At 48.7% G+C, this 11,193-nt stretch overlaps 2 protein-coding genes across 2 annotated transcripts; both read right to left on the bottom strand.

The window, feature by feature from the left end:
- Positions 1–101: 101 nt before the first annotated feature.
- Positions 102–5,665, bottom strand: LOC122370426. The gene is made up of 7 exons (XM_043346049.1): positions 5,652–5,665; positions 4,859–5,214; positions 4,095–4,273; positions 3,553–3,809; positions 2,786–2,960; positions 2,200–2,419; positions 102–1,603 (listed from the first exon to the last, which is right to left on the bottom strand). The coding sequence occupies exons 1-7, from the start codon at positions 5,663–5,665 to the stop codon at positions 996–998; spliced, it is 1,809 nt and encodes a 602-aa protein (XP_043201984.1). The 3' UTR covers positions 102–995.
- Positions 5,087–11,151, bottom strand: LOC122370051. The gene is made up of 6 exons (XM_043345313.1): positions 11,062–11,151; positions 10,255–10,304; positions 9,056–9,124; positions 8,131–8,277; positions 6,828–6,949; positions 5,087–6,263 (listed from the first exon to the last, which is right to left on the bottom strand). Exons 2-6 carry the CDS (start codon positions 10,264–10,266, stop codon positions 5,900–5,902), a joined length of 714 nt encoding a protein of 237 aa, XP_043201248.1. The 5' UTR covers positions 10,267–10,304; positions 11,062–11,151; the 3' UTR covers positions 5,087–5,899.
- Positions 11,152–11,193: the final 42 nt, after the last annotated feature.

The following is an 11,193-nucleotide window of genomic DNA, read 5'->3' as shown; positions in this document are numbered from 1 at the left end:
GATGGCAGGTTCAATGCTGAGTCTCAGAATAATAGCCAGCGAGCGTATACTGTTTTTTTGTATTTCTATGCCCGATCAGCCCTAATATGTAATGTCTTGCATTTCTAAATATTGAACTGTAATGAATGAGACGCTGTAATGAGGCACTGTAATGAAAAGACTGCCTCAGACTGCAAGGTTCTATTTAACCAAATATGACTGCATGTCTGCTACAAAATCAAACACTGACAAACACTGACACTGACATCAGGCACTGACAAAGTGAATGCACAAGAATGCACAAGAATGCCTCACCAAACGTCAAACGATTCAACTGTGGAGGACATTGAAGAGCAAGTGAATGCACAAGAACGATAAGGACTTCTGGACTTCAGAGCAAGAGATACACCCTAAACTCAGGAACGCCGCTGTCACCACATATAGCATACAGCACCCGGTCGTGCCCATCATTAGCCTACAAGCCCCATCTACGAAACCAAGCGCTATATCGTGGGAACCGCACAGGGGTCTCTGTTCACTAGCCGGCGGCCAGGGCACGAGCCGCTGCACCTGGTGGGAAGTCACCCCAGCCAGACCACATTGTCGCACATGCTGCTCCGACAGACAAGTCGCACGCACGAAAGTTCAGTGGCATCGTCTGCTGTGACGTCAGCATTGCGACGCGGAGCCGGCTCTAGCATGGGATGCTATGGGAAAACTGGTGTTTTATTCGGGTCACAATAAAACATGCTATTGATGACTTTATGGGGTGGGTGATGCATAAGTATGATATAAAACACAAACATTTCGTATTTTCACGTTATTTTTAACGGGTAACAGCTACTAAAACATTTCAAAAACGAACTTTGATGTACTTTCTGGTTTAGAACCAAGAAAGAAAATAGTATATTCCAAAATCTAGTGTCGCAATGGTGACGCCAACCTCGACTAACCTGTATGTTTATGGCCTTGACGTCACGCTCCTCGCGCCCAGTGAGAGTCTACTAGTGGCAGAACTAGTGACCCGGACCGCGGTTGGTCTCGATCCGAGTCTGCAGGCTGTGTGGCGCTGCAGCTCGCCGCTGGCCCTCCGCTTGCTGGTAGGGGTGGTCAGCGCGGTCTGCCTTGGGAGGTCGCCCGGCGCTGACTCGGGCGCGGCCTCGGAGGGGACAGCTGGTCCGACGCTCCGGACGCAGCACCGGGATGGTGGTGGCGTAGCGCGCCTTTCCCAGGTGGCGTTGGGCGTACAGCTGGCTCTGCCGAGCTGTGGGCGTCGCGCCTTTCCTCCAGTCGGCGACGAAAGCGTTCAATGCCTTCTGCCAAGACGGTCCCTGGTCCGGGTGCGCAGCGGTGTCCTCCAGGACCGCTGCAGAGACCGCCTCGGAGAAGGCTGCCAGTGACTGGCGCACCTCTTCCAGTGGGTCGGGAGCCGTTACTCTAGACGAGCTGGCCAGTGCCACTGGCGGACGACTGGTGAAATCGTCGCCGCTGTCTGATGCTCCTCCACCATCGGCGGGCTCTGGGGACGGGGCAGCGTCTTCTGCGACGGTGGTTGGGCGCAGCGCAGGTTCCGGACCGGGAGTCCTCAGGTCCGCAAACCAGTCGGGAGACATATCTTGTCGACCTGAAACAAAACCAGTGATTGTAGCTTATTAATGTAGGCATTGCAAGAAACAATAGTTTATCGAAATGGTTCATTTTTGACCGTGCCCTGATTTGATTTAAAAAAAATAGTACCTGCGTCACCGTGTGTTGGTTTGACAAGATGTACATGGTAAAATAACATGGTGTTTATTATTTTTTATCGAGTCATGTTGTGCCAGGTCAGGCTAAGGAGACTGAAAGCCGAAAGGTCACATTGTATGTCATTCGATTGGGATATGTTATCAATTTTTTAGATACACTGGAGATGCCTTTCGCGATAGGTGGGTGACGACACTTTTAACTTAACAAATGACGCCATATTTTAGCGATACTCCAGCCTCGAAGCGTATCGGTGACCTGCAATTCCGTATTTTAGTAGGTAATCTAGGGTTTATATGGATGACAATGATATCCCTTTTAAGACGGAAATCGGGGTTTCAATATGACTCTTTTGCTTACAGTGATGAGATCACGTAACTGGCCAGTTGCCAGACCTCGAACTGACCTCACGAACACAGAAATCAATTTATGCGATCTATTGAGATTACGATTCGCTGTGCCAGGCAATTGACTCACCTGTCGCCACGAAGTACATGAGCTTCCTGTCCTCGACGCTCGCAGTGTCTGCAGTTGCAGAGTTATCGGCCGTGCCGCTGTCGAGGGCCTTGACGGCGTCAAGGTGCTTGCACCTGCCGCCCCCGACATACCCCGGACAGGTGCACATATCCAGGGTGCTGTCCACGGTGTACAGGGTGCTGCCGTCTGTGGACAGCACGCTGTAGATGCCCGGGTTCTCCTGCAGGAATACAAAACGACGATACGCACCAATCAGTCATTGTCCTTTCGTTAGGCAGAGGCAGAGCTGTTTGTGGCGAAAACTCTGTTTGATTTGAATGACTAGCGCAGAATGTAAGGGTGTTGATTTAAGTACCTACTGGTGGAAAAAAACGCCGGGACTGTGAACTGTCACTTGTCCGAGGGAATGAGAAAATTGTGTGTGTGTGTGAGTGTAGAGCTGGCAAAACAGCATCATTTTCATAACCTGTTAAGCGATGGTATTCAATTCCACTTTTGCAGTAGCAGTAAAGCTGTCGTGAGACCGCAGCAGCGCAAGACGACACATGTGAGACCATAACGTAGTCCATCCACGACGATATCTCACCCCGTCGGGAGTGATGCGGTCCCGTGGGACGCTCACAGCGCTGCTTCGGGAGCCTCCCTGACGGGCAGCCGGTGGTCGCCGTCCACTGGCGAAGCTTACGAGCTTTCGCTCGTAGAAGTCGCTCAGTCTGAGGCTGAGTACGTCGTGGAGCTGGAGGACGTCGTAGAGCCGAGTCCTGGGAAAGACACAAAATCACCCTCGCCGTTACGGACTTTTTGCCACCCTCGACGGTGCATACAGGAGGTAGAGAATCCATGACGGGTGTGAATTGATGATAAATAACTCAAGTTTATTGGAAAATGACTGAGTTATATGACTTGAGTGAAAAAGACTTTCAATAAACTTGGTTATGTATCGTCAATTCACATGCAGGACTTTGGACTTGGTACGACCCCCCTCCACACACACACACAGCGCAAAATGACCTCGCAGTTGACGCGCCCTAAAACCCCAAACAACAAATCACAAACGCATGCACGCACGTACAGCATAGCACATCCATATACCCTTCATGACACAGAAGTGATGCACCCCCCCCCCCCCTTCCCCGGTGAAGACTAGCAATCGATCGGCAGATAGCAAGGTAAAGGCGACAGACGGGACAGGGCAGTCAGCAAACGAGATAAGTAGGTAAATGATTGATAAGTTTAAGTTTGTTTCATACGCTAGCATTGAGCCGAATCAACTATTTTCGAGAGAGGGGAAGGTGATAACTGATAGTGGATAGATGCCTTACTTAATTTGCGCTAGAATGTCTTAAGATTTACCGGTGGAGGACGTTGTCCTTGAGAACCCTCATGGCAGCCTCCACGGTATTATTTGTGTTGTGGCCCCGTGTCGGGAGGCCAGCCCTGAAGCACAGGGCCCACTCCTGCCGCCGATCCAACAGCGCCTGCTGGTAGGCGATGAACCGCGGGTAGAGGGCACCCCACCGACCCTGCAGCGTCTCCATGGCCTCCGCGAGGCCACGCTCCGATGGTGCGTACACCATCTGCTTGGCCAGCCTCATGAGCTCTTGTCGATGCTGTGAACACAGATCAATCTGTTCAGGCAGGCAATTGAATAGTCAGACATTCATGGTGATGGGAGAGGTCGGATTCTGCTTGGCGAAACACAGATAACTCCAAAAACAGATAATCCAGAATTGTGGACCGAAACCGAGCCATGTTAACGGTTCAGGATCCTAACAAAATGTTTTAGCGTCCCCAAAATCTTGCAAGAAGTGCCGCCTACGGCCTCGGCATCGCATCTCTGGTCTAACGTGTGATCCGTAAGTGACCATTGCATTGAACAATAAGTGAGCATTTACCTGCTGCCTGATGCCGTTTTTGTGGCTAAACAGCCACCTCCACGTGGCCTGCAGCACGTGAAACACGCACAGGAGTCTGGTCGCGTCAGGCCAGACCGAGTGCAGTGCGTTCCGCTCGCTAGCGCTGTCGTCAGTCATTAGGATCTGCGGCCCTGCTGAGCCACGGCCACCGAAAGCGTCTGTAAAACGTTATCATCGAAATTACCATGTGAAACCGGTTGCAGGCCTCGATTATATTATTATTGAAAAATGTTACACGTTTGTAAGTGTTGGTTGTAATTGTTGTAACCAATGAAAATAATCGCATTCACAAAAGCTCTCAACCACGTATGTCAGACCCGCGGTAGGTTGAACGACCTGATCAGCGGGCAGACCGGGACCATTGGGGCGACGGTGACAGCGGGACGGATGACCCTTATTGGGTTGTCGAGAAGGACCAGGTAGCCTACCACTCAGTCTGACGGTAGCGGTACATACATAAATGAAGTACGGTTTTATTTGTCATTTTCATTGCGCTACGTTAAAGTCGTTATGTGCCGACGTAACATTATCTAAGGTAAACTTAAGAAGTTACAAGGAGGTGTACTAGAGATAGCTTAGCTCGTGAGTATCCTTTGCAGACTGCGCGACAGGTTGGACGACCTTATCAGCGAGCCGCTGAGGGTCATTGGGGCGACGGTGACAGCGGGACCTGTGACCCTTAGTGGCTTGTCCGGAAGGGCCAGGTAGCGTACCTCACAGTCAGTGTAGACGGGTGAACATACCTTCCGGCAGCATCGACTGAAGCAGCGAGAAGGCGCTCTCCAGCGTGGCCTGCGCCTCGTCGTTTGTGATGACGACGCCGAGGGGTAGGCCGCCTACCACGGTGGATGCCATGAAGAGGAATATGCGGGCCTGTGAGCGGTCGCAGTTCCCACCGGCGTCGACGAATACTGTCTCTCCCGCCTCCGGCAGCTGGTGGACGCGCGCCATCAGCGGCGTGACGATGGCCACGGTGCAGCGGCCGTCTGACACGTCCACCCGCGTGTCCGAGCGGCTCTCGGCCAACTCCAGCAGGCGGTCGACCAGCGCCGTCTTCTTCTGGTCCCCGTACTGCTCGCCGTGGATCTTGTAGTACAGGCTGAAATAAAGTCAAAGAACGCAGTGCCCTTTAATGACCTGAAAACGGAAAGGTCGCACAATGGGCAATTATCACAGTTGACACGACACAACCAGTAATGCGGAGTTGACCGAATTTCAGCGACTCCGGCTCCGGCCCGCTAAAATCGAATCCGACTCCAGCTCCGACTCTGGTCGGTGAAAAATTACTGACTCCGACTCCGGCCAAAACTACCGACTCCGGCCGACTCCGCAGCACTGGACACAACACCTCTAGTCAAATCCATTTGTATGAGACGCTCGCCAGGTCTGACTGGTACGGATCAAGTCAGCTGTGGGAATCGAACCCACTGCCTCACCAAACGATTCAACTGTGGAGGACATTGAAGAGCAAGTTGTGCAATGGACAGTTTGGCGCCTCACAAAGGCACGTAACATTATTATATATGCGATGCTCACCATATCTTACACATACTATTGCTCACCAACTGGATGGTGCTAGTTAGAACTAGTACCGTCCGCCAGTGCTTATAGAAATATATTTTTCAATTACACACACACAAAAAAAAAAAAAACGGAATACATGGGAAACGCAAAGGATTGAAGTCGTGTTCCTATTGAAGTTCGCATTAATCCGGTGATACATAGTGTGAGACGTAGTTTAATCGAACTTGAGCGTAGGAGGACTAGCATTCTGCGTAGTCATATTACTGCATGGTTATCAACTGCTTACTGTGGCAGGCGTATATAGGTATAGGTACTGTCGGATGAGAACTCGGATATGCCGGATGGAAAGATAAGGACACGAACCGGTAGACGTAGGAAAGATCTGGCAGGAGCGAGCGATCGGCAGCCTTGAGAGGATACTCCTCCCCCCACTCCTCCCTGAGCTCCATGTCGAGGGTCTGCAGCGCCGTGCTCGGAGAATGATAGTGCCTGAACAGGCTCTTGAGCTTGGCCTCGGTCGCGTCGCTGACCCTTCGGTGTTTCAGTGCAGCCGGAATGTCCGTGGCGTGGTTGTGATGTCCCAGGCCCCTCACAACCAGGCCGCAGGATGCATGCAGATTATCGCTGGAACAATATTCGCATAATGTCAGAAATCGTTCCCCGCCTTTTCAGGAGACACACAATGCACCCCTCCCTCCCCCGATGTTGCCGGTAACAAATCTGATGTGATGAGAGAAGATTTAAACGCATACAGGATGCGCAATGTGCGTTTCATTGGTCTCTGCCAATTTCTACAAAGGGTATGTTGACGAGGACCTGATTTGTTAAAAAAAAAAAACAATGCACTCCAAGCATGTAGGCACACCCCTCTGCAGACTGCGCGGTAGGTTGGACGACCTTATCGGCGAGCCGAGCGGGGACATTGGGGTAGCGGTGACAGCTGGGCGGATGACCCTTATGGGCTTGGCGAGAAGGACCACGTATCTGCCACAAGTCTGCAGACGGGTGTACCTGTAATTAAAGATAAATGCCGAATTTAAAAAAAAAGAATTTTGCAAGCATTCCTGAGCATTCCTGCAAGCATGCGTTTTGACACTCCTGCCTGCCTATATTAATGGGTAGGGGATTTTAAAAAATCGAACGACACATCACACATCGGTACTGTTAGGTACCAAAGTCATAACCAACCTGATTCGCGACATAGAGCTCCTAGTCTTGGAGACCACATGCAATCTCCAGGGGCACTGAGTGTCCTTTGCAGACGCCTTCCGACCCCGATCGCGGACGTTGTGATGGCACACATACGTCGCCTGCAAACCAGGAAATGTTACAACAGCAGCCACTTAGACCTCTCCCAAAGAACAGAGCCTGTAACGCAGATCGTCCACGGCACACGCGCACCTTCATGACCTAACGATACAATTTAGCATTGGCGGCTACAACACTGGTGTTCAGCGCAGACCTAACGCCGAGCTGCCGACGCGTCCCCATAGTCCGTCCCATGTTAAATTGCGTTGTTAGACTATTACGCGTCTGCATGGGGTCGTTTCATAAGACCCTTCCGTAACTTACGTCGGGTTATCTAGCCCATTTGTTCAGACATAATATGAATCTAAGGTGTTTCAACATTTTATATCCGTTTTATGCAGTTTTATGCATTCGTTTTTTTCCATTCACAGCAAGAGTGGAAATGCGAAGTAAAAACGCAATAAGTCTATGCAAAAACGTTGAAATCGCGTGCAGAAAAACGGCGTACGTTATTTTTCCGTAGCGTACGCCGTAACGTTTTTTTTTTTTATGAAACGATCGCCAGTAGGGTGTCCCAAAAAGCGGCCTCCCATAAGGGTAAGCTTAACCCTCGCCCGCATATGCGATTTTCCCACCCTAGAACGCACATGTGGGGGGATGGGGGTGCAACCCCCCCCCCCGCCGTTTCGCTCCTGATCATGCTAGAGCTTCGGTACAAAACCATACGAATCCTTGGGATGAGACGAATCCAACGAGACATAGTTTTACTTTCCTATGTCACGTCTTGACCTTGCTAGGTCAGGTCAAAGTAAAAATGTTGGTGATTTCGGCGGTATAGGGCTTTACTATGGGATTTCATGTTCTCCGCTATTTTGTGGCAGCGGGCGAACTTAGGGGGAAGGGATGAGTGGGAGAGGGTAGGGGAGGTTTAGGGGGCATCGATTGGGGGCTGGAGGGGGCTAGCAACAGACATGAAAGCGGCGCATCTATGACGGCTATTTACGGTGATCTAGCTTAACCTCGACCTTCATGCTCACTCAAGGCACATTCACTCAAGTCACATCACTCACTCAAGGTGGCATTCTTCCCTTAAGTTTAGTATACAGAACTCTTTAAATTTGGTGCTAAAAATATGTCCCAAGTCTCTCCACTCTCCCCTAATGTGCAGCGATGAAAAACTGTCTGGGGGTGGCATCACCCCCCCCCCTCTCCCCATGTGCTGTAGGAATACATGAATACTTACCCTGTATGCCAGAAACTTGCCGCCCTTAGTGCAAGTATCCACTGACAGAGTCGTTCTTGTCACCTCTTCATACAGCTTCCGGAAGAGCTCAGCGCTGGCCTGTCCAACTGGACACTCAAATCCAATTGCCGTCCCTTTCTCCAGTTCCTGTAAACAAATTGATTATTGAAACGATGTCTCCTAGGTCAACAAAGTAAAAATGTTTCGATATTTTAGCGATATCGACATTCCTTCGCAAATCTCGCCATAGCACCGTAGCAATGAGGGCTAGAGTCGCGGAAAACCATTCAACAGTTCTTTTTAAGCTCTATCGTTTCTTGAGATTTGAGCTCAGGTCGCCGCTTTACCGGTTTAGCATCGAGATCACGTAACGTAACATCCGATTTCTACCAAAATTGATTTTCTGCAATAACTTTTGATGCAGAAACTACAAAGAAATTGTTCACACACCCTGGTTCTGAGATCGTCAATTCGCGTCAAAGGCAGAAAACAGTTGACAATTGCTATCGATCAAAGTTGGGGCTAATCCTAATCACGCTATTGGTAAGACTGACCCCCCCCCCCCCCCGGAGAGGGTCTAACAAGTGCAATGTTTGCCAGCATGTAAAAGCTGATGTACCCATTTTTTAAATAAAATAAAAAAAAACGGTGTCCTTCGCACACTGACACTCTCTAGCCTTCGAGCGGTCCTTGCCAAAGACACATGCCATTACACGTAGGAGCTGAATGTGGCCGGTGCCGACGGTCACGAGCCCGATTTGAGTCCCGGGGGCTCAATCCGGGCTCTCGCTGTCGCTACCTGTTTCAGCGTCGTAATCAGGCGCTTTAGACCACTCGGCCATGAGCCATGAGGCCATAGACCAATCGGCCATGAGGGGTTAAGTTAAAACTAGGGAGCGGGGGGGGGGGCTAGTTGAAAACTTACCTCATGAATTCCGTCAAAAACGTCCAGTCTGGGACATATGATATCCCCTTTCAGTCTCCTCAGTTCTTCCTGAAAAGGAAAGTGATGTTAATATAATGATTATGAGACCTTTTCAGGTGACAAGTGCAAAGCAAAATGACTATATTCTCAGCCTCTAATACATTTAATATGTAAAATCAAATTGATTATTGTTCAGCAAACATTAATCAATCCACAACAAAGTATGTAATGTCGTTCAGAAATATAAGTTTACACACAGCATGATGGCATTATGACTGCGACCTTGTCACCAAACATGAAGACAATTACACCTGCGAGTAATACACAAAATCATTTCTGGTTAAGAAACTTTTCCAGACTCCAGAATTAAGGGACCTAAAGCAGAGACACAGAGAAAGAGAGGGAGTGAGAGCAAACCCATTCAAGAGCCAATCTATCATGTCTTCAAACTTCAATTGAAACAAATTTGCATTCAATGTCCCCTGATAGATGTCATACTTCAAGTTCACATTTTTAGCTGGTTAATAAAACACCATAAAATGAGAATTGTTAGCGATGAGTGTTGTTAGGAAAATGGTTAGGAGCATAGCAATATGGAAGGTGATAACTATGCCCCAGTTAACATACACACATGGTAACCGTATGGTGCATATGTGGGCTAACCCACCTTCTCCACATGGTGTCCACCTGGTTTTGTAAGACGTCTATGCATTGGAACCATATGGGCTAGCCCATATGGTTCGGTTCCCATGCATACATGTCTTCCAGACCCATGCTCTTCCCCTGCCCATGTGAGCCCACCTTGCCCTTGTAATGTCCATGTGGTAACCACATGGGCGTATTAACTGGGGTATAGCCTTGTATATTTTGTTTTGCATATTCCTTCTAGATATGTGACGGGAATCCCACAAAGAATGGCTCCCCAGTGCCCAAGGCTCCCAACGTCAAACAACCCTGTAAGTTGTAACCTCTTGACATGCTCAGCTTTGACCAGTGCTGCAAAGTCAGAGTCAGAATCAGCTGAAGTTGGTATGATAATTTTGACTAGAGTATTAGAGATGGACTGCCCTATAAAGCTTCAAAGTTTGTTATTTTTCGAATAACACAATATATACCCTACAGTCTACACTTCATTCAAATGGTGCTTATGCTGCTGTTGAATGGAGAAATGTTGAGCATAAAACATGCAAACAGCTCACCTTTTCAAGCATCTTGAATGCATACACCCACAAGGCTGGAGGCTGGAGCACTGGAAATGAAATGGAGTAAGAAATGTTATGGACATTGTTGTTGAGAGCCAAATTTATTCTGAATGATTCTGTTTGCATTATACTATTCACAAAAACACACATTAGTACCTACATCACTGAAAGCTGATTGATCAATGAGCGCATGTTTAGCTTTTGCAGGTTTATAACCGAAACAATTTGACATGAGAAACATAGGCGCACTCAAACATAGGCCTGCTCCTGATGACCAGGCGCAGGCCAGGCATGCAGTGATACCTAACATTCAGGCACAGGCCAGGCATGCATTCAGAAAATTATTGGTACACCTCAATCATGCATTTGCCACGCTTTGCAGTCTCGATCAAGACTCGGCCAGTCTGCAAAAGGTGGCAGGTTTCAGATAGATAGATAGATAGATAGATAGATAGATAGATAGATAGATAGATAGATAGATAGATAGATAGATAGATAGATAGATAGATAGATAGATAGATAGATAGATAGATAGATAGATAGAGAGAGAGAGAGAGAGAGAGAGAGAGAGAGAGAGAGAGAGAGAGAGAGAGAGAGAGAGGAGAGGAGAGGAGAGAGAGAGAGAGAGAGAGAGAGAGAGAGAGAGAGAGAGAGAGAGAGAGAGAGAGAGAGAGAGAGAGAGAGAGAGAGAGAGAGAGAGAGAGAGAGAGAGAGAGAGAGAGAGAGAGAGAGAGAGAGAGAGAGAGAGAGAGAGAGAGAGAGAGGAGAGACAGTACAAAAGATGTTGCGAATTTCAATTCATACCGAAATAACGACCGTTTGACACGTTTGCCTGACAAAGATGACAGATTGAGATGGAATTAACAGCCAGCCTATAATAAAATGTATAAAACAAACAATGAGAGAGGCCTGTTCAAAAAGTTAATATGTAGCTGT

This window comes from Amphibalanus amphitrite, unplaced genomic scaffold (genome assembly GCF_019059575.1).
Source record: "Amphibalanus amphitrite isolate SeventyFive unplaced genomic scaffold, NRLGWU_Aamphi_draft 000034F_arrow, whole genome shotgun sequence".
Taxonomy (NCBI): Eukaryota; Metazoa; Arthropoda; class Thecostraca; order Balanomorpha; family Balanidae; genus Amphibalanus; species Amphibalanus amphitrite.
This window is presented reverse-complemented; position numbering and strand designations above follow the sequence as displayed.